General features: G+C 41.3%; 1 protein-coding gene across 4 annotated transcripts in view; it reads right to left on the bottom strand.

Moving 5' to 3' along the window:
* Window positions 1-24,442, bottom strand: part of SAMD12 (sterile alpha motif domain containing 12) — a 228,781-nt gene that overhangs the window by 98,468 nt on the left and 105,871 nt on the right. For all 4 annotated transcript variants that reach the window (XM_043539156.1, XM_027828571.3, XM_043539155.1 and 1 more), the window contains exon 4: window positions 12,322-12,462. In XM_043539156.1, the coding sequence (XP_043395091.1) occupies window positions 12,322-12,462 (141 nt within the window). The remainder of the gene's footprint in view (window positions 1-12,321; window positions 12,463-24,442) is intronic.

Genomic DNA, 24,442 nt, shown 5'->3' with positions numbered 1-24,442 from the left:
TTAATTATGTGAACATTTGTTTATTTGAAACTAGAGTGAGCCTTCCAACTCATTTCACACAGGCTACTAATAGTTATGACTGTTAGTCACTACTGCTATGATAAGGATTTGAACCAGAATCCCAGAAGTTTCAGATAGAAGTAGAAAAACTCTCTATATATTTCCTAAGGATAAGGAGAATTTCATGACAGGGAATTATGGATTTTATTAGCTTCTCCCCACGCCTTTTTTAAATTGAGCAGAGCAGCCCAACCCAAATTGGCTCCATCTCTGATTTAAAAAAATCCAATCAGAGCACAACATATCACGTGCCTAGCCTTATCCCACAATACAGGCATAATTTATTTAAATTCCATGTGAATAAATGCTGTACCACTTACCAAAAGCCCATGCGCCATGCAGTTCTTTTTACTCAGGTAAAAAATATGTTATTACTCTGGCACTGATCACCACAACTGACAAGAAGGGGAAAAAGGCAGAACAATTGTACCAGGGGCCCTGAGCTCACACATCTGTGTAAATAAAATGAAATGGAAGGGAGTGGGGCTCCATCGAACATGATTGACTGGGGCCCCACATTTCTGTGGAGGGGTCTGGTGATCACAAATAGCCATAGTTAAGACTGCCATACGCTCCACTTTCTCATCAATCATAAAGGAAGGGTGGTTTGAAGGTGTCTCATGCTTGATCTCAGCATAAAAGTGAATCTTTTTGGAAAGTCTGAGCAAGTCATTTCTTCCCCTTCAAAGTTAAACATGGATGAAAGAAGAAATATATATTTTTCTGCCATAAAAAGTTTAAACTTACTCGGAGTGCCACAGCTAAATACAAGATCTTTAAACAAGATGTATTTAGTTGTGACATTCTGAGCAAGTTTCCCAGACCCTGAAGAAGAATTCTGTGTAAGCTTGAAAACCTGTCTCTCTCACTAACAGAAGTTGGTCCAATAAAAAAATCTCACTCACCTTGTGTCTCTAATCTCCTGGGACCAACATGGCTGCAACAACACTGCATATAAAAAGTTTAAGACCGTTTTGGGAAGGTACAACTCAGGAGGGCCAAACTTTCCAGATGGCTAGTCCACAGCCATCAGGGTGCAATGGCTCCTGGGCAATTTGGAAAACAGAATATCCCCACTGGTGCACATTCTGTATATAATATGCACATGCGTGCGCACAGATAGGCAGTGAAATGATCTGGGAAAACTGATTCTCAGTGAAATCAGGTCATAAGAGGCCTGAAGTTTCAGAAGCTTTGCAAGAGTGATCAATGCCTCTGGCTCCCTGCCCTAGCTCATCTAAGAGTGCTTCATATGGTCTCAACCAGTGAGTGGAGAGGGTGTAATGTGGACTGCAGTTTTGTACTCTGATGTAGGATTATTAAGTGACATCACAGACAAAGGAGATGGCTGTACAGGATGAGTTGTTAGGCTCCTGCTTTGGTACAGGAAAAGGCCAATTGATAGGGACATGTAGTGGAAGGGACATATAGGGATGCAGATATATGGTGAAAAACACCTATATGAAGAGGAGGGTAAAAGCCCTGGTACTAATATACAGGCAGGCTTAGGGCTTGTCTACACAGCACATTAGTCCACACTAGAGGGGTGAAAATTTCCAGTGACTGCTAGTGTGTCACATGCTAAATGGGCCTGTTTGGACCCTGTTGGCGTACACTAAAAGTTCCCTAGTGGGTGTTAATGCAGTCCTGCTTCAAATCAGCCTTATGGTAACATGCATTACAAAACTTTAAGTGCGTGCCATCAGGGTCTGCATGGGCCAAATGGTGCCCAACATACTAGTGCGCAATAGACTTTACACCCCCTGTGGTATGGACTAATGCACCATGTAGACAAGCCCTAATATCCTGAGCCACTACCTCAAAATAAAAACCACTATGGAATACACTTCTGATCCTGTGGCATGGGACGTAGCCATTCCATTCCGTTCCTCAGGGTCCATTCTACGAGATCTCTCAGAGATTGCCGACAACAAAGAGGCATAGGGAAAAGGAAATCTCTAGGGAATTAGGTTTGTGTCAGCTTCTCTGAAACATCAAGGTTTTTTGTTTTGGATAGATGCCATGCATGCAGCATACGCAGGAAACATTTGCATAGTTATTTTGCTATAAGGAACAGAAACAAGGCCCTTCCTGATTGTGGTAGAAACTGTTTGTTTCGGGTGGTGGAAAAGAATACGGTCAGGACAGGATAATGATAACAAAAGAGGGAGACACACAGTAACTGAGTAAAAAGGATTGTCATGCAATTCAAATAATGCAATGCCAGGGACAACGAAACACAGACATGAAAACAAGATTCCAAAAGTGTTATGTGCTTCCTTTTTACGGGCCACAGTCCAGAAAGGCTAGTAAATTCCCAACTCAAAGTTGTGACAATAGCAACATCCGCTGTACCCTAAGAGGAAGAAAAACAAGTATCTCAGGTGAAAGGAATCCAGGATTCCCCAGGTGCTAAAATCTGGTGCCCAGACTCCTGCTGGGGAAGAAAATAATAGACTGGCCTTTTGGAGAAATAATATGAGAGACCTTTCAAGTGTAACACTGGGGATCTTTAATCCCTAGTCTCAGTGACTTGCCTTCTGGTCATGGAAGACAGCATAATGCTCCCACCTCTGGCAGTACAAGTTGATCAAGGCAGTCAAAGAACTAATTGTCCTACACCTACATTGTCTACATGGCACAGAGAAAGAAAGAAATATTTGAATGAACTGCCACATATACAGTCTTCCCCTTTTCATCAAGGTGTTCTTCCTCATCTATATCCCGTTAGTCTCAGACTCCTTTTGTTGGATTTTTCCCCCACCCCAGACTCCCTTTCCAAGTAAGCACTGGGGATGCAATGGGGTGGGCTAAATCAGTTGACTTTTCTCCATTGTCCTCTAACCTTCTGATGGCAAGACATGGCCTGCTTCTGTTACACTTTGAATCTTCCATGAGAGTGATACCCTAGGGTGAGCAGCTCCAAGCATGCTGTGCACGCTGAGGCATCACAAGCAGGGAAGCCTTCATGTATGTAATTCAGAAAGGGACAACAGTGAGTCTAGTACCAATGCCTCCTGCTTCTGGAGAAAGGGGATAAAGACTGTGGAACTTCCCACAGTAGGGTGATGCAAGTAAATTGGGGAGTAAGAGGGAGAAGAGTCCTGAATTCATGTAAGTGCCTAAACTGTGCTGGAGGTTCAGAGGAAGAGGAGGAGAAAGGAAAGAAAGCTGAGTGGGGTTTCATCAAAGAGGAGACTGGTAATTACGGATCAGTGTTCAGAGTCTCCACATCCTAGGAGGCTTTCCCCACCAGCAAGGAAGGTGGCAAAGAGTAGGAGAAAGCAGTAAAAGAGCTCCTCAAATATTTTGGCATTCAAACGAAAACAAACTGCTGAACTTTCTGAGGTTTCATCATTGCTCCCTTTACCCTGCTATCCAAAGGCTCACAATGTTGCAAAGCTCTTAAAACAGGGATTTTTGTCTAATACAGAAGGAAGAATTCTGATAGGGTTTCTTAAAAGTTATTTGGTGAAGATAAACCCATCTGTGATGGGTTAGGTCACAGAGATCCCCTTGGGACTGCCACCTGATGTGCTGGGACTACCTCTGAGCCCGTTTTCCCTGGCAGCTTGGGACTTCAGTACCCTGTCTTGCTGAGCCAGACATGCTAGCCTGCTACAAACACAGACCCAGGTCTGAACCACATCCCCCAAAAGCTGCAGGCTTAACTGAAAACAGCTTAAGAAGTGCTCCAGTCTCCAACCCCCAGATACCCAGTTCCCAATGGGGTCCAAACCCCAAATAAATTCGTTTTACTCTGTACAAAGCTTATAAAGGGTAAACTCATAAATTGTCCACCCTCTATAACACTAATAGAGATATGCACAGCTGTTTGCTCCCCCAGGTATTAATTACTTGCTCTGGGTTAATTAATAAGTAAAAAGTGATTTTATTAAATATAAAAAGTAGGATTTAAGTGGTTCCAAGTAATAAGAGACAGAACAAAGTAAGTTACCAAGTGAAATAAAATAAAACACACAAGTCTAAGCCTAATACAGTAGGAAACTAAATGCAGGTAAATCTCACCCTCAGAGATGTTCCAATAAACTTCTTTGACAGACTAGACTCCTTCCTAGTCTGGGTCCAGCAATCACTCACACCTCCATAGTTACTGTCCTTTGTTCCAGTTTCTTTCAGGCATCTCTTTGAGGTGGAGAGGCTATCTTTTGAGCCAGATGAAGACAAAATGGAGGGGTGTCCAGGGCCTTATATAGTCTTTCTCTTGTGCAACATCAGAGCCACAAGATGGGGTCTCTAGCCACCTGGGAAAGTCACATGTCTATGAATGATTCAGTTTTTTGGAGGCTGACGCCATTGTTTACATGTTAGTTTGAACGTTCCCAGGAAAGCTCAGATGTGGATTGACGCCTCACAAAGTCTGCTGTTAGTTAAGCACTCCCAATTACTTGAATTATCCCTTCACACTATGTTGACCAAATCTGCCTTATGTGCTATCGATAGCAAACACTTTAAATACAAGCATAGAGCCAACGTTCATACCTTCAGATATAAAAATGATACATGCATACAAATAGGATGAATATATTCAGTCAATCATAACCTTTGCAAAGATATGTTACATGGCATATCTAGCATAAAACCTATTCCAGTTACATCTATTTACACTCATAAGCATATTTCTATAAAGCATTATGGGGTGCAACGTCACACCATCATTGGGCAGCAGTTTTCCTACATCCCTCAAAAAGATAAGATGGACCTTTAGGGTCACTTAAATTAATCTAAGGCATATGCATTACTAGGATACCTCAGTAGATTTGGAACTGGACTACTCCTTAGCAAGGGCGGGAGATAATGTTTATTTGTAGCTGTGAGTAATTTAGCCTGGTTAACAATGTGCACATACCCTCTTCAGAAGCTAGCACCAGAGCACCAGCACAGGATGAGGCATTCACTGGTGGTATAATGCCAACAAGCATCAACAGTAGCAATCCCTTATAATGAGGCATATGGCCTTAATCTAATGTATTTTGTTACCAGGGGAAATCTTCCTACAGAATTAGCATCAATTTCTGTGATCAGCTGGTTAACTTCAAGTAGCACTTAGCCCAGTTTGAAACTCTCAGAGCAACTTATAAATGGGCATAATGTCACCTTAAAAATATGCAGAGTGCAGGTATGACACAGAACCTAAATCCAAGCACCATTAGCAGATCCCTGTCTAAAAACATTTTGTTCAAAATCACAGTATTCCACATAGGTCTGATATGCCAATGCTAATGGGACATCTTCTCTCTATGCTAGCTAGGAGCTGGACTAGCACTGAAAATCCAAAATTAGCTTCACGCCATCACTGTGTAGTTATGTAAGACATGGTTTTTTGGCTCTTATGAATCAGGATTAGGGAAGAAACAATATAATAATGATGATTCCAGCCTCTCCCCATGAGACATCTGCAGATATTTTGCCAAATGAGTTCCGTGACCTTGCTGGGTTTCTTGCAGAAAAGCTCGGTCAGGTGAGGAAGCCCTTCTAGCTCAGTGGAGGCCGGGATAATATTTCTGCTGATAATGGGCCCAATCAGGCAGCCCATACTCACAAGAATAGTCCCACTGAAATTCAAGATACAGCCTTTGTCATAGATATAAAGGGAAGGGTAACCACCTTTCTGTATACAGTGCTATAAAATCCCTCCTGGCCAGAGGCAAAATCCTTTTAGCTGTAAAGGGTTAAGAAGCTCGGGTAACCTGGCTGGCACCTGACCCAAAATGTCCAATGAAGGGACAAGATACTTTCAAATCTGGAGGAGGGGGAGAAGGCTTTTGTCTGTCTGTGTGATACCTTTGCCGGGAACAGATCAAGGATGCAAGCCCTCCAACTCCTGTAAAGTTAGTAAGTAATCTAGCTAGAAAATGCATTAGGTTTCCTTTGTTTTGGCTTGTGAAATTCGCTGTGCTAGAGGAAATGTGTATTCCTGTTTTTGTGTCTTTTTGTAATTTAAGATTTTGCCTAGAGGGATTCTCTATGTTTTAAATCTGACTGCCTGTAAGATTATCTTACATTCTGATCTTACAGAGTTGTTCTCTTATCTTTTTTGTTCTTCTAATAAAGTTCTGTTTTTTAAAAATCTGATTGGGTTTTTTTGGGTGTTAAAAATCCAAGGCTGGTCTGTGCTCATCTTGTTTATTCTCAAGCCACCCCAGGAAAGGGGGTGTAAGGGCTTGGGGAGATATTTTGGGGAAATAGGAACTCCAAGTGGTCCTTTCCCTGTTCTTTGTCTAAATCACTTGGTGGTGGCAGCATACTGTTCAAGGACAAGGCGAAGTTTGTGCCTTGGGAAAGTTTTTAAACTAAGCTGGTAAAAATAAGTTTAGGGGGTCTTTCATGCGGGTCCCCACATCTGTACCCTAGAGTTCAGAGTGGGGAAGGAACCCTGTTAGCATTCAATTACACAATCACATAATACTGCTGCTGTCAGATCTCCAGCACAGCCTGGACAGAGTGCATTGAATGACGGAGTGTGAAATGGGTTTGTAAGTAAGTTACTACAACAGAAGTATGGAGGAAGGCCGTACACAGTGCAATTGCTATCTGTCAAGCAAAATTTACATATGAACTTTCTGTATGGAAGGTAGATGAAAAACACTTATTAAAATAAATTACATTATATATAAATATTATGTAATGCATCTTTTTAATCTTCGCTGTTCTTTGACTGGATCCTAACCTCAATCAGGATCTGATCGAAAGTCCACTGAAGTCAATGGGAGTGTTTCCACTGATTTCAATGAACTGTTTTGGATTAGGATCAGACTACTTAGAGGCCAGCCTATGCACTGAATAACTTCAGGCAGGGGTTTGTTAACTATATGTCCTGCTTCCTTCCTTTAAGTAGCATCAAAATTGTGCAATGAGGGAAACTTTTTCTCTCACACCAATTATCTAGAATTACTTTAAACTTTAGAGGCCACCACAGGGTAATCATGGTCACCTTCTGACCTAAGGTATGGAGGTGAAATCCCTAAAAGGCAGAAGATGTCTGAGCATAGATGCAATACTCATCAGGATGAAGGTGTGCCCTGAATTCCCGAACAGCTACAAACAAGAATCTCTGGTAGATGAGTACTAAGAGGACATTACTTTAATAAGGGCTTGTGGTTATGAAGGTATCTACTGCTGTTGCTAAGCTATTGCAGGATAAATTTAGACACAGCCTGAGAAAACTGGGCAGCTGGGGGAGGGAGAGCGAACCAATTTCGCTGAATATCCAACAGACACATGGCTTTCTATGGAAAATGTGTACTAAAAATCACATCACGATTCTTAATCTGACCACTTCCAAACACGTTCCTTTCACAAAACAAATGGGGGGAACCTCTTCATAATGATTATTCTTACCCACCTGTAAGACTCTCTTCTAGGTTGAGAATAAGGGGGCATCCAGAGGGATACTTTGTCTACCTAAGCTCCCAAGGCAAAGACCAGATTACTCAGATGTCTGCCCAGGACAAGAGACTTGCATCTATCTATCTATCTATCAGCAGCAGATTCATGATATTCTATCCTATGTTTATATGTGATTTTACCAAAGGCCACATGTGTTTCCGCAACAGCATGGGCAACAGGCTAAAATCTTGGAGGATGCCACATGAAATCACTTGAAATGTCAATCATTACTGATTGATCCTTGATGACTGATACCACCAGTTGACCTGTCAAGCTCCCAGTGGAGCTACTAGAGAGTAGTCTCAGACAAGACTGCAACACCCATTAGTCAATATGGGTATGGCTATACTCTGAGCTGGGAGCGTGATTCCCAGCTTGAGGAGACAAACCCACGCGAACTCTCATCCAGTTAGCATGCTGAAAATGAGGGCAGCCATGGCAGCGTGAGCAACGGGATGGGCTAGTTGGCCCAGTATGTGACTGGGGTCTTGGATGGGCATGTACTTGGGGAAGCTTGCCTGCCCCTGCCCCTGATACTGCCACGGCTACGCTCTTTCAGTGCACGAGCTGGATGAGAGCTAGCACAAGTATGTCTCCTCAAGCTGGGAACTGCACCCCCAGGTTGAAGTGTAGATATACCCTAAAGCAATGCCCCGTGTCCAATCAAGAGTTACTGAGAGGTCAGCAGGATTATAATAACTAACTGACTCAAAATTGAAAGCCAGTGGATCATTAATGGTCCTTAAAAGCATAGTCTCATCTTCCATCAATGGGCCTAAACATGTGGGGGAAACTTCCAGCGTGTTTGGTATTGAGTTAAAACTGGAACTTAAAATCCAACCACCTCTCAAATCACATTCCCTCTAATGGGACAGGTTGAGATGGGGTGGAAATTGGCAAGCAATGGTTTGAAGAGATGACTTTTTGAGGAAGAGGTGGACCACTAAACATTTGAGGACCTTGGGCACCATCTCCTTAGGGTATGTCTACACTACGAAATTAGATCGAATTTATAGAAGTTGGTTTTGTAGAAAGTGTATTTATACAGTCGATTGTGTGTCCCCACACAAATGCTCTCAGTGCATGTAGTCAGTGGAGTGTGTCCACAGCACCAAGGCACCCATCGACTTCCGGAGCGGTGCACTGTGGGTAGGTATCCCACAGTTCCCGCAGTCTCCGCCGACCATTTGAATTCTAGGTAGAAATCCCAATGCCTGATGGGGCTAAAACATTGTTGCGGGTGGTTCTGGGTACATATCGTCAGGCCCCCCTTCCCTCCCTCCTTCCATGAAAGCAAGGGCAGACAATCATTTTGCGCCTTTTTTCTTGAGTTACCTGTGCAGACGCCATACTACGGCAAGCATGGAGCCCGCTCAGCTAACCGTCACCGTATGTCTCCTGGGTGCTGGCAGACGCGGTACTGCATTGCTACACAGCAGCAGTTTATTGCCTTTTGGCAGCAGACAGTGCAGTATAACTGGTAGCCGTCGTCGACGTAGTCCTGGGTGCTCTTTTAACCGACCTCGATGAGGTCAGGGGCACCTGCGCAAACATGGGAGTGACTCAGCCAGGTCATTTCTCTTTTAAGTTTCGTCTCATGGTGATTCAGTCCTACCGGCAGTGCACTGTCTTTTAATCTGCAGCCAGCAGAAGACGATGGCCAGCAGTCATACTGCACCGTCTTCTGCCGAGCACCCAGGAGATGACGATGGCTAGCGGTCGTACTGCACAGTCTGCTGCCAGCAAGATGTATAAAGATAGATGAAGAGGATCAAAACAAGAAATAGACCAGATTGGTTTTGTATTCATTTTCTCCTCCCTCTCTCTGTGAAATCAATGGCCTGCTAAACCCAGTTTTGAGTTCTATCCTTGAGGTTTTGAGTTCTATCCTTGAGGGGGCCATTCTGTTTCTCACAAAGCCACCCCCTTTGTTGATTTTAATTCCCTGTAAGCCAACCCTGTAAGCCATGTCGTCAGTCGCCCCTCCCTCCATCAGAGCAACGGCAGACAATTGTTCCATGCCTTTTTTCTGTGCAGACGCCATACCACGGCAAGCATGGAGCCCGCTCAGATCACTTTGGCAATTAGGAGCACATTAAACACCATGTGCATTATCCAGCAGTATCTGCAGCACCAGAACCTGGCAAAGCGATACCGGGCGAGTAGGCGACGTCAGCGCGGTGGCGAGAGTGATGAGGACATGGACACAGACTTCTCTCAAAGCACGGGCCCTGGCAATGTGGGCATCATGGTGCTAATGGGGCAGGTTCATGCTGTGGAACGCAGATTCTGGGCTCGGGAAACAAGCACAGACTGGTGGGACCACATAGTGTTGCAGGTCTGGGACGATTCCCAGTGGCGTAAGGGCACTTTCATGGAACTTTGTGACTTGCTTTCCCCTGGCCTGAGATGCAAGAATACCAAGATGAGAGCAGCCCTCAGAGTTGAGAAGCGAGTGGCAATAGCCCTGTGGAAGCTTGCAACGCCAGACAGCTACCGGTCAGTTCGGTCCATGCTGGAGCTCTTTTGCGATTCTGGGACTCCATCATGATCACCTCTGCTGATGAGCTCTGCATGGTTACCTCTGCTGAGGATCTCTGCATGGTCACCGGCAGCCTGTCACACTGGTCAAACAGGAAATTGAAATTCAAAAGTTCGCGGGCCTTTTTCTGTCTACCCGGCCAGTGCATCTGAGTTGAGAGTGCTGTCCAGAGCGGTCACAATGGAGCACTCTGGGATAGCTCACGGAGGCCAATACCATCTAATTGTGTCCACAGTACCCCAAATTCGACCCGGCAAGGCCGATTTCAGCACTAATCCCCTTGTCGGGGGTGGAGTAAGGACACTGATTTTAAAAACCCTTTAAGTAAAAAAAAAGGGCTTCGTCGTGTGGACGGGTGCAGGGTTAAATCGATTTAATGCTGCTAAATTTGACCTCAACTCCTAGTGTAGACCAAGGCTTAGTAAGGCATTTTGAAGACCAGTTTATTGTTCATATCACAGCTACACACACTAGCTTTAAGCAGCTCGGACAAAATAAGGTGATATTTGCAGGTGGTAGAGTGACAGGGTAGTCTGTTCCTTAAGGTCAGTATTGCGTACTGCACAGTCCTCCCTGTCACACAGCATGTCCCTTTAAAAGGTGAGGAAATATAGAGACAGAGGAAAGGGGTCCTGGAAAGAAGCAACATTTAGAAGGAATCCTTTTGCTATGTCTTTAAGGGTCTGGGACCTGGAGCCTTACAGAGAAGATGGGGCAAGGCTCTCCTCTCACCCAGGCAATAAAGAATGAGCTGGAAGAAGGGCTCAACATAAATTCTGCCTCCTTCCATCATAGCAGGGCAGATGCCTGTAGAAATGCTCCTGCAGGGCCATGAATTAACAAGAGGAGGACAGCACAGGGGAAGTCCTGCCTGCTGAACTCTCCCAGGCTGAGGGTGGAAGGATTGATCAGTAAATGGGCCAGCAGGAGGAGAAGCTGCCTGAGGCTCTACAGCTGGCCTAAAGCACACCAGCTCCAAGGGGGAGAGCTAGGAGGCTCCTGTCTTAAGAAGAGGAATTGCCCAAAGTACAGACCTCTGGAACAGGAGAGGAAACTAACCAGGACACTTACATGGACCCAGGGTGAGCAGCGAAACAAGTGAGTTACCCTCTGTAGAATAAGTGAATAAACAAGATATTACAGAGAGGGGTTGAACTAATCTGGTGCGGGTAATTGTTTGGGGTGCCAAGTGCAACACACCAGCAGTGCCACAACACGTCCGTGGGGGTGCTGGAGAGGCATGCATATGACAGGAAGAACCTTAGAACTATGGCCCATCAGCATTAGAAACCACATCAAAACCTGCCAGAGGAACAGTTCATTTGGAGCCAGAGGCTCTTCCTGTCGAAGGGCAGTTACTGGACTAACCAATGAGTTTCTTCCCAGTACAGTGTCAACAGTTTAGTCAGCTACATAATGCTGCATATGGAATACGTAGTGCTCCTCAGTGCACACAGTATATTTTAACATATTTCTTTTCACATACATTGACACAAAATGGGCATTAAACCAAAACATCATGGAAATTATCTGGCTGGATTATCAAACCTCATTATACAAGGATGGATAACTACAGAGCTATATTAAAAGATGCCAAACCATTGCTTTACATAGTGAGTACAATGTCTTCTCTGTTCCATATTATTACAGCAGCTACAAATGCCTCAATAGAACTAATAATGCAAGCCATTATGAAATGTTTTAGCCTTATTTGGAAAAGATGTACAGGCTTTTATTGTTGTTAAATGACCCCCCCCCAGATACACATACACACACACAAGATCATCAGACTAAATCTGATTCTGCTTTGACTTCCACTGGTATAAATTAGGAACGATTCTAGTAAAATCAATGGAGTTACCCCAATGGGAAAGTAGAATCAAGATCTTTACATTTTTCAGATGCCTCTCAGTAATTCTCATTGACAGCTCTTAACCATAAGAGATTACTCTTTTATCCAATGGTGAGAGTAAACAATTAATGCAAATGTTTAATGTCTGCAAATACAGACAGTTTTATAGTATTGCTCTTTTTATATAGTCATGTTATTTTTGTCTTAGTAAGTAGGCATTTAAGTGAGAATGCCATCAAGCTGTAGATCAAAACTACTCTCTTCATGCCAACAGCCAGCTTAACATACCTTTTTTATTTATGCATTGTTTTCCCTTTTGTTCACCACTAGGAAAGTATTTGGAGTCGATAAGATCTTCATGCATCATTTCTTACAGGGGAAAGTCAAATCACCTTTTATGTCTTTGTTTGAACTTTACCTTCACTTTTTATAGGCCCACACTGAAATTATTTCCTACCTTGTGTAAGTAATTGTAGATTTCGGACTTCTTCTCTCACTTTCAGCTGAAGCACCTGCTGCAAAATGTGCTGTCGTAGGCTCTCCTGGGCAATCCCCATTCGTTCAAGCTTCTTGTCAGTAAGCCTCAGCAATGCACGGCCTGGATCCAAAAGTAAAAAGAAGAAACTCACCCAAGGATTTCCATTGATGTAATAACCTCATTCTAGCAAATAAACCTCATTCTGCTGCATTAAAATCCTCAGCTGTAGAACAATCTGATTCATAATATAGTAGACCTAAAATGCAAAAGGGATACCTGACTTGGTGAGTTAATTACTTTCCACTCCAGAGATCCAGGTTCAGAATCTTAGCTTTACATCAGTGAAAATGAGTTTGGCAAGTTCTATCTGTCTTATACATGTTGAGGTATCATAGTTTGTAGCAGGCTCAGACTGGCCTATAGGATGACAGCAAAATTTCCCTGGATACTTCTGAACAGCCTCCCCATCCCCTGCCCTCCCAAGATCCCTTTGAACAGCAACAGACTGTGTACAGATGTAACTGAATTATGGATCTGAATCCTGGGCTGGCAGGATGCTTCATATTGGCATTTAGCATGCCAGTGTATTATGACATCATGGTCTGAGATAGCCCATAATGCAGAGCATGCTAAATTCATACAAATAAGACTGTTAGCACTTCCAGACAGGGACTGGATCGTCTTGTGCAATTACAGTGCCTAGCACAATGGGATTCTGATCTGGTCTTTTGGACTCCACTGTAATATAAATGCTAAATTAAGAGACAGCAAATAGCAGGACGGCAGAACATGATGGTAGGACAAGCACTAAGGCACCCAGGTCCACCAGAGAATCACAGCATGAAGCAACGGCAGCGGTGCTTCCAACCCCCTTATCTTAGCGGAGGAAAAACTTTCCCGATTCTTTTAGCCCCTAAAGTATTACTGCTGGTGGTTAGGCCCAGCCATGAGCCCCAGAGCCCACTGAAGCCCATCTTCTCTCCTTTCCAAAGGGGTTCTTGCCTCTCCAGTCCAATGCTAGTAGTCACACTGGGGTTAGACTGATTTACACTGCCTGAAAATCTGGCACATGATTTTTGTTCAAAGCAAACTCAGCCCTTTGCTTCTCTCTACGTTCAGCTTCATTTGCTTACTAGTTTGTCTTTTAATTATTAAATCTGCATCTTTGGGTTCCACTTGTCATATATCAGTATCATTATCAGCATCATCGACAGAGGAATATATATCTTTCTCAGGTAGAGAATGACAATAATTCATGCATTTTGTCCCAGTTTTGTGGTGGCACTCCTTAGCACTCAGGATGATAACCCCTTGTCCAGCAAGCCTTTCTGTGAAATCATAAACCAGAGGAAGTCTATTGGTTAATGTAATACCAAAATATGGAAATTAGTGTCTTATAGATCAATGCCAGCCTTCAAATTCCCCTAGTGAAAGAGACAGTAATAAGGACTTCAATTGTTATAGCACATTATCATACCAAGACATCTCAAAGCAATTTACAAAGGATGTGCAACAGTCTAAGAATGCAGTGCCAATGCCAATCTAGCAATTGAAAGCAAGCAAAAATTAAAGTCCTCAATGAAAAAAGTGCAAGCATCCCTGTAACCTTTGGGCAGAGAGTTACAGTACGTAATAATGTGTCAGGACATAAGGAGGCCATGTGGCTCCTCCATCTCTGTCCACCTACCTGGCTAACAGTTACAGCTTTTAATATCTTTCTTCTGGACACTTATTTATTTCTCATTTGATAGGGTGGATAAAAATCAACGATTTTTTTAAAAAAATAAAAAAGTCGGATTTTTAAAATTTAAATCTGATTTTTTTGATAAAATGTTTTTGAGGAAAAAACCTATTAAAAGATAGTTTTAATTAAGATACATTATAGCTCAAAGATATCTCTTCATGGAATAGGGATTATAAATTCTAATTCTATAGTATGAAGAAATATATTTATGTAATGTTTAAGAAAAGTTTTGTAAATGAGTTCCAATAGTTCATGGATTAGGGACCAATTTTATGGGGTTCCAGGGGCTTCTGTGTAGATTATTTAGGTTAATCTTTCTATCTACCGAATCGGACTCAGCGCTCAGTCTAGAAGATACCATCAGAGATACTTAGTTTTGCAGTTCTCAAACTGTGGATTTGTGTCTCCAGAGATAAATTGCTTGTTAAAAGTAAAAATGTTTTTAAATAAATAAATAAATAAATAAATAAATAAATAGAGGTGAGAAACAACAGACCTGAACCCTATTGTCCCTCTGCAAATTTGTGTACACGGAGTCAACCTCTTACCTTTCTCTAAAGGTGCAAAGTTTCTAAAAGCTCAATGAATAGAAGATTGTTGGGGGCAGAATAGATCTGGACAAGGGGAAGAAGTCTGGAGATAAATGTGAGAAGGGAGGGATGGGCAGTAGAAACAAAAGTGAAACTGTTTGAGCAGCATATTCCAGAAGCCTTGAGGTCTTTCTGAGTGTAGCCTTCACTGATTTGAGATCTACCAGACCATTCTCTCACTAGAAGGGAAAACCTATAATGGCAGCAGGCCATAAATGAGACTCAGTTTGGGAATATTTTAATGACGTTCCTCTACCTGTGGGTAAGACAGGCATGCGTGCAAAATGCAAACAGTGCAACAAAGAAATGCAAGGCCTGGTTGCCCAAATGAAACAACATCATGAGAAGTGTTCCTTCTCAGGAGGAAGCTGCGCTGAAGATGATGAAAGGAACACGTCTGAACATGCAGGATCTTCAGGTTGGTAAACATTTTTATTTCATACTTCTTTCTTAAGGACTGCCTGTCTTCCTTCTGGACTGTTCTTGAATTCTCATGTTTGAGCAAAAAATATAGTTGTTACTCTATGGTACTATCATTTTAGATGAAGTTCTGATAAAAAATAAATAGCTGAAATAGGCAGATCTTCCCTTTACAATTTCACCTTTAAAGTAGTACTGAGTGTCAGTGAATGCAGTGAGTAATACTAAATGAGCAGTATGGTAATAATAATTAAATAACTGCATTGACTTATTTTGTTTAGGAGAATCCATCCTCAACATACAGGACTCTGAATACTATCCACCTTCAAGATCACCATCATTTTCTATAGTTTCAGAGTTATCTGCCAATGATCGTGTTTCAGTCACATAGCCACAGAATATCACCTATAGTAAAAAGAAAAAAAAGTCTCCATCATCCAGGAAAAAAACAAAGATAAATTTGCGGTAAGAACCAGCAGATTACAAAAAGAGGTAATTGATTAAAAAATTGCCCGGTTTGTTTATGTAACAAACTCTCCTTTCTGTATGATTGAGAACCCACACTTCATTAACATGGTTCAGTCATTAAGACCAGGATACAGTCCACCCAACAGAGCAGATGTCGCAGGCAAATTGCTGGATAAAGTGTATGAAAGAGAAATTGAGCAGTGTGCAAAAGGTCTAGAGGGTGAAATTGTTAACCTGAGCTTTGATGGGTGGAGCAATGTTCACAATGATCCTGTTGTATGTGTTTGTGTGACAACAGAAGAAGGGAATGTCTTCCTTACAGAAACAATTGATACACCAGGAAATGCACACACAGCAGAATACTTACAAGAAGTAGCAGTAAAAGTTATAACAAACTGTGAAAAAAAATTCAAATGTCTAGTACGCAGCTTGGCCACAGACAATGCTGCAAATGTATCCAAGATGAGAAGAAGTTACATATTTAGAAGAGCGTGAAGAGAGTCCCAAGCTAACAACATATGGTTGCAGTGCTCATTTGATGCACCTCCTAGCCAAAGACTTCAGTGTTCCAGAAATAAAGGCTAATGTTGTTGAAATTGCAAAATACTTCCGTAACAACCACTTTGCAGGAGCTGCTCTGAAAAAAGTGGGAGGAACCAAGCTAACGCTCCCACAAGACGTGCGATGGAACTCAGTAGTGGACTGTTTTGAGCACTGTATCAAGAACTGGCCTAATCTGATGACAGTTTGTGAACAAAATCGTGAAAAAATAGATGGCACTGTCAAAGCCAAAGTTCTCAACACTGGGCTTAAGAGAAATGCTGAACACATGCTGAGTACCCTGAAGCCTATTTCCGTAGCCTTGAACAAAATGCAGGGAAATAGCTGTTTTATTGCTGACGCTGTTGAAATTTGGAACTGAGTAAGATCTTAAAAAGAGAAATATGCAATGACAGAGTTAAATTACAAGCATTAAAAAAAAAAATGAATGGGACAAGCACTTTCTCCAGATCATTTTCTTGCAAATATTCTCAATACTCAGTACCAGGGTCAAACCTTAACTAATGAAGAAGAGGAGTTGGCTATGACATGGACAACCCAGCAATCATCCTCCATAATGCCAACTATAATAAACTTCAGAGCTAAGGGTGAACCGTTCGAGAAATATATGTTTGCTGATGATGTTTTAAAGAAAGTCACAACAGTGAACTGGTGGAAGTCACTTAAGCACTTGGATTCAGAGAGTGTTAAAGTGATAATCTCACTTTTAACAGCAGTAGCTTCTTCTGCCGGTGTAGAAAGAATATTTTCTTCCTGTGGACTAATTCATTCCAAATTGAGAAATCGTTTGGGACCTGAAAATGCAGGAAAGCTTCTTTTTCTTTTCCAGATTATGAACAAACAGGAAAATGAAGGTGAAGACGACTGAGTTAGCTGCAGAAGCCAATATTTTAAGTTTTTCATGTTGACCTGGCTGACATAGTCAATTTAATTTTTTTTTTAAAAAAAAGTTCATTTAACTATTTTAGTTAAAAACAATTTTAACAAAAACAAACCTGATTTTTAAAAACTTGAATGTTTAACAAAATTCAAAAATTCATATGCTTGTTTTGTTAAAATACTATATGTTTGCTGTTGAAGAAAAAAATCCAGAATACAGAACGTTGTTGTTTTAGTTAAATAAAACAATTTATTGGTGATGTTCTCCTCCTAATACAGCATGGCAAGAAAATCCTCCAAATATTAATGATTAACCTGTTGAACTGGAGATAGTTCACCTCCCACTGACTTCATAAATATTTGCTTCAATTACCTTTGGTAAATGAAATAACCACACAATCATTATTTTCTGATCTAGCTGTAAAACTAATCTGAAAAGTTTTCAAAATAAATCACTTTAAAAATGGATAGTGTGTGCCTTCTAAAAATGAAACCTACATCGAACTCTGAGTTGCGAAGAATATGTATTAAGGCAGCGGTTCCCCAACTTGTTCCGCTGCTTGTGCAGGGAAAGCCCCCGGCGGGCTGCACCGGTTTATTTACGTGCTGCGTCCGCAGGTTCGGCCAATCGTGGCTCCCAGTGGCCGCGGTTCGCTGCTCCAGGCCAATGGGAGCTGCTGGAAGCGGCGGCCAGTACATCCCTCGGCCCGGAGCCGCGATCGGCCGAACCTCCGTATGCGGCAGGTAAACAAACCGGCCCGGCCCGCCAGGGACTTTCCCTGCACAAGCGGCGGAACAAGTTTGGGAACCACTGTATTAAGGTTATAACAACTGACAAGAATGCACTTTTATGTAGAAATGCATGATTAAATTGAGTCTTCCTGACTAGTGATTTAAATCATGATTTAAAATCAATTTGATTTAAATCAAATCCACCCTGTCATTTGAGTATGTTTCCTACCTCAGCCAACAGTGTACTTGGGCTGGTACTAGGAACAAAACAAAGGGAATGATCTCTGCCTTAAGAGCTTACATCCTTCACAAAGAGCAGACCTACAGACCAGAGGGTAGAATTAATTTAGACCACCCTCCTTTTACTTTATTTTCTATTTCAATAATGGATTAGTGACAGCATTTTTTTCCTAAAATGACTTAGGAGAATGAGCCAGATGAGGAGCTGTTGTTCGCGAGTGCAAAGGTGTGCAGTTGTCACAGCACTGAAGCAAAGGAACATCACAAGCCGGAAGAGGCAAAGATAGGAAACCAGGAGTGAAGCTGGATTTTGCAACCAGGGGAGGAGCAGCTAATTCCCACTTTGGGTGACAGCATGTTATTAAAAACTTCTTTTTATTGTGGTGGTAATTTACAGTTATTTTTCTAAGCAAGTATTTGATGCTACTTTGTATTATTAGTCTATTATTTATATTATTGCTCCTGCCAATTTTCTGGGTTTTTACGTATATGAAGTTTGAAATTTGGCAAAGGGAGATTATTCTAGGTGTATATACAAGGTAGCATGGAAGAAGGCCTGAAGGTGAATTAGAAAAGGAAATAAAGAGAGAAATAAGGAATGATTTATCAGCTGAGTGGAGAGAATTGAGAGGGAAGCGGTAAGAAATGAGAGCAGACATGTATGGCAGGGCACATTTGTGTAAGGCCTTCATAAAGACTATGAAAAGCTCAGATTTTATGAATAAGGTAAGACGAAGCTGGTGGAAGGGAGTGACATGATTTGAACTCTGGGCAGGGAAGATTATTTTATCTCCTGCATTCAATACACAATGTACATATGTAGATCCGTACCTAATATTCAGTACACGGATTGAGGGGGCACAGCAGCTAACTCATAAGAAGGAAAAGACCTAAGTAGGCTGTCTGGACATACTCTGTTGCAACTCCTTGTACAATTCTGCAGTCCTAATACAGGCAGAATTCCCACTGACTGAGATGTGTGAACGATCTACTGTCTCCAGCTCAGTAACTCTGTGGCACAGGATACACTAAGCTGCCTAAATTATCCAGGTGACAAATTAGTTTAAATTCACAAACTGTACCACATAATTTGAAAAGTGATTGTTGACATGATATGATGAATATTCCTGCTTAATTGATAGTAATGTGCTTCCCTAGTTTTTGTGCAGAGCAAATGTTACACAAACTGTGCCCAGACTTACCTCATTAGTTTCAAAAACATGTTTGCAAATCTGGTTCTACTTAAAGAATCCAATCATAGCCTTTCACTCTGCCCGTGTGGGCTAGCGTTAGCTCTTTCCAACTCAGCAGGTAAGAACAAGCCTTTTGTGCCAGCATGGATTACTTGGAGGTGGCTCACATCATAGAGCAGCCTTTGGGCTGCATGAGCTTTCATTTAAGGTAAGTTCCTAGTTTTCCTTGCCAAGATAGCCTTAAAAACAGCCCTTCAACCTGATGTAAAGACTGGTAAACAAATTGTAAGGAACAAGCCTCCGAATCCACTTCTGCAGCAGGAAGCTGAGAAAGGAGAATTAAAAAAAGCCAACATGCTTGTTATGTAAAGTGAGTCGGTTAACTTAGGGGCACAATCAAAAGAACCATTTTATTAATCCTTCTCCCCAGTTCTTGGGTCCTGGCCTGGACTCAGTGGTATGATGACAGTGGACAGGAATTGGTCACCTATGGGGAAAGAAGGAGGAAATTGTTTCATAGGCCTAGCCCAAACGCTAATGCTGCCTCTACTGTTGATAGCAGTAGAGGCAGCATTAGCAGTAGAGGCAAAAGTACCAGTGGAAAAAAAAAATTTTTTAAACTGGATCAATTTTATCCAAAGTTACTGGACACAGAATCGGACGTCATAATGTTTCTTTTACAGAATCACTAAAAAAAAAATATTTTATAATCAGGATTCAAAAGCAGGAATGTATTATTATTTTTTCCCTAATAGAAGTTATCTCCTTGCCAGGTAGCTCACAAATGGAGAAGATACCTACTCATCTTTCAAAATCGACATTAGTGGCAAAGACTCTTCTCCAGAAGTAGGCAGTCAGTGATTCCTCTTCCAGGAGCTGACCTAAGAGACTGCTTTCCAAAAAGGCACTTGTAAACCTGTACTGTATCTTATTTTAATCACATTTTGAATTAATTGCTCTTTGACTTAAGAGCCATAGATGATTCCAAGAGAACATCATTCTAAGTCAATAACACAATTCTGTGCAACGAAGGACGGGGTTAATGAGAAATTGTACATCATGATTACTGGAAGTGGTTCAGTAAGTAATTTACTGTACTGATGGGAACTATATTGATTCCTTACAAGTCTTGGGTAAAGACTATCAGCCAGTCCTGTTTTTTAGTTGAACATATTCAGGACCTGATGTTTTTAATAGGAGGAAATAGTAATAACTTGAATTCCCATCTGAAATATAAATTCAGGTGCAAATCATATTACACTGCTTTTCAAATGTGCTGTAAAATGTGAGACAACCATTTTAGTGCTCTCAGGAAGGACCAAGCAGGACCCACAAAGCAAATTAAGGATAAATTTATACCTTTAGCAGACAGTCTATAAATCTACATTATCTGGTGTATATATATTTGCCAAGCTACTTCCTGGCTATACAAAATTAAATATATTTAAGCACCAAAGACATGTAATAATGGACTTCTATTACACTGCATATCATATTTTTCAAGCAATGAAATCCAGCACTACTGCTTGATTGTATGTATCTGGTAGATTTATGGTACCCATATCAAATAAACAACCTTCAAGGTCTTTTCTATTTGTGACAGGTAAAGTGAATCTGTCAACACCTTTGATTTTATCTGCCATCAGCCAGATACATTGTTCCTCAATTCCTTGTTAATCTAATGTTGCTCAGTAGGCAGCCACTAATTATGCATTACATCTCCCATTTCTTTATTAATTGTAAAGAATCACATTAGAGCGTACCTACTGGCAAAAAGAGTAAACACACATCCATATATAAAAGTATACAGTGAATATGTAGAAAAGAATAGGAATGGGCAAGACAATTTGGATAGTATTAGAACTCATTCAACCCTTTGAACAAAACTCAAAACAAAACCTTTTCTGGAGTTTCTAAAAGAGTCTTTAAAAAAAAAAAAAGCCCTATTTTCTGCCAGAAGGAGAAATATTTAAATACTACAAAAAAACCTCACAGCTTTCTTGGAATATCCAATCCAGCCAGCATTGGGAAGTACTGGAAACCACAACAGAAAACCTGTTCTTTTGAGAATTCTAGCCAGATTTCTAAACCAAAAGAGGTTATGAAGTTTCGTCTGGAAATAGATTTAGGTAAGTATCCAAAAAAAGAGAGGGAAAACCCCTGGAACAGATGTGAATTTAAACTAGATCCCCATTTAATTAAGTGGGAGACGTACACCTGCTCCCACTGTGAGTGCATATGTAGTTATTCATTAATCCCCTTCGATTGCAAAACACAATCGAAGAGTCACAAGACTAAGGGTCAAATTCTGCTCTGGGAACCCTGTACCCAGATCCAAGGTCAGAAGTCGGAACTAAATATTTTTTCACTTGCTGTAATTTGGCATTAGTCATTCTGGCCATTTGCTCAAAAATATTAGACCGCTAACAAAACATTCTTCTAGGTCATTAACCTCCTCCCTCCCATTTCTGCTAACTGGTAATAAAAAAAAAAAGCCAAATCTTTTAGAGCTGTTCCCCCCACCCAAGTTTTCATAGTGTGGACCACATCTTAAGAGAAATGTTACCTTAGAGACTCTTTTTTCACTCATGTGGGATTGTACAGACCACCTACTCCTCCCCATTCATCATTGTCCAATACACATGTGGCAATTACAGCAAAGGTTTACACAGAAAAGTAATATTAGGAACATGTTCGATTTATTTTTTAGTTCCTTTTACTGCTGAATGGCTGGAAATCAAGAGGACTCATGCCATGTGACCACACAGCTTTCTGCAGACCATTATCAAAATCTCTGTGGGCCATCCCTGGTCCCCATGGAGCACAGTTTGAGAACCTCCATTTTAAAGCACTAGATTTTCCCATCATTAGCACTTTAAAAGGAAAGCAAAACTGAACCCTATTAGAAACATGCTTTCATGCACCAACACTGGATAAATCCAGTTTGTATTATTGTTTCCTGAAACTCCCCTCTTCTGCTCCAGACCCTTATCTCCGCAGTTTTCAATAGTGCTTTTTTCCCCATGCCCCTGCATTAGTTTTACCTTCCTTTTTTATTAAAAATGAAACAGAGGTTTCATGTTAATATTCATGATGTTAATAATTAACATTAATAAAATGGTAAATTAAAAGCAGCATGGTCATAGTTTAAGCACTACAGAAAGCTTCAGACTTCAGAATCAGCCCTTCTCCCCCCCCCCACCCCCCAATGGCATCAGTTAGATCTTGCACTGCCATTTCTCTTTTAGGGCTTGTAAGCTGCAGCCTCCCACCTGTCAAGCTGAAAATGTGACCTTTGATGGGACCTCAGCCTATAGTACATGCTGATCATTTTTCAACCTAAGGGGAAAATAATTTTCCACTGTAAGAGCCAACTCAAGTCAATTTTGTGCACACTCTTATAGCTATGGATATTGATTTTTTTTAACTATACTCTGTGGGTCTGACTCATATCTCATTTGCATCATGTTATTCCAGACTTCAGTGGAGTTACTTCCAGTTTTCACCACCCTAACTGAGAGGGGAATCAAGCAATAACAACCTTATTCTGCCATTCAGATTCCCATTGAGCAGCACCTTATTCAAAGTTGTCCAGTTGAAATCCATAGGACTATAGCACTTTCAGGGGTGAAGCACTAATCAAAGGATGAAGAGTTGGCAGATTTGAACTCTGAGTTCAAGATCCAGAGCCCGTTTAAGCCAGTGAAAGTGCTTCTGCTGGATTTGGCCAGCTTTGGATCAGCCTTTGCAAAGAAGAATCACAAAAATGATTCAGGGCTAAGGAAAAAAAGGCCTTACACTGAGAAACTTACAGATTTCTATATATTTAGGGTTATCAAAAAGGAGATTGAGTTGTGACTTGATTACACTGTATAAGTACCCTCTTGGGGACAAAAATACCAGGAACTAAAAGGCTCTTTAATCTAGCAAAGAAAGGCAGAACAAGAACTAATGACTGGCAGTTGAAGCCAGACAAGTTCAAATGAGAAATTAGACACAATGTTTAACAGTGAGGGTAGTTAACCATTAGAACAAACTACCAAGAGAAGAGGTGGATTCTCCATTGTTTGACACCTTCAAATCAAGACTGCCTTTCTGAAGATACGTTTTTGCTGAACACAAGTTATTGGAATCAGTTCAGGTGTAATTTGGAGAAATTCTATGGCCTGTGTTATTCAGGAGGTCACACAAGATGATCTAATGCTCCCTTCTAATCTTAAAAATCCCCAACACTTATGAATCTGCAAAAGAAAGAAAATGAGGCAGGGGAGAATGTGTGTATATAAAAAAAACAAACACAAGAGGCCCTAGAGTTCAACAAAGATGTGCCCATTTGCAATCTGCCATCTTAAATGAGTTTTCTTTCCAGCTTTAGAAATCTAATGCAACAGTCAGTTTGCAGTCTTCAAACTACTTAAGATTAGTAAACACCTAGGCTCTGCAAGAGGAGCTCTTAAAGTACATAGCTTTTAGTACAGCACACAGACAGAAATGCACTTACATACATCATACAGTCTACATTTGAAAAGCAACCACACACTAAGGGTACGTCTACACTGCAATTAAACACCTTTGGCTGGCCCATGCCAGCTGACTCAGGCTCATGGGTCTTGGGCTAAGAGGCTGTTTAATTGTGGTGTAGATGTTTGGGCTCAGCCTGCAGCCCTACTCTGGGACCCTGCAAGCTGGGAGGATCCAGGAGTTTGGGCTGCAGCCAGCCTACCCCGTAATTAAATGGCCTGTTAGCCTAAGCCTTGTGAGCTGGAGCCAGCTGGCACGGGCCAGCCAGCAGCCGCAGGTTTTTAACTGCAGTGTAGACATCCCTGTTGACAAAGGACTCATAGGGTGAGTTGATTGCAGTGAATACTTATCAGCCACTAATTAGATTGGGAGAAAAACAACTTGTAACTGATAGTTTGTTACATACAGAAATACATTTATGTAGATAGGTAAAATTAGAAATCATCTGCATAAAGATTTCATAGATCACACTTTTGTACTATCACTAAGAATTGTAATCTAAATGTGCCAAAAGAACGAGGCAACACATTGCTAAAAACAATTAGCATTAGAGACTAAAGATCTGTTAATGAGATACTGGGCCAAATTCAGTCCTGGTGTAAATAGGAGCGTATCTGATTTCCACTGCATTGCACCCACTTACATCAGAGCTGAAATAGGCCCGTAGAGATGCAAATAATTTTCCTGTATTTTAAGGAAATAGCACAAACACACGTATTTAATGTTTTCAGGGTCCTGACTATCTTAATAAA

Source organism: Chelonia mydas, chromosome 2, assembly GCF_015237465.2.
Source record: "Chelonia mydas isolate rCheMyd1 chromosome 2, rCheMyd1.pri.v2, whole genome shotgun sequence".
Taxonomy (NCBI): Eukaryota; Metazoa; Chordata; order Testudines; family Cheloniidae; genus Chelonia; species Chelonia mydas.
The sequence above is the reverse complement of the archived record's forward strand: the minus strand, read 5'-3'. Positions and strand labels throughout refer to the sequence as shown.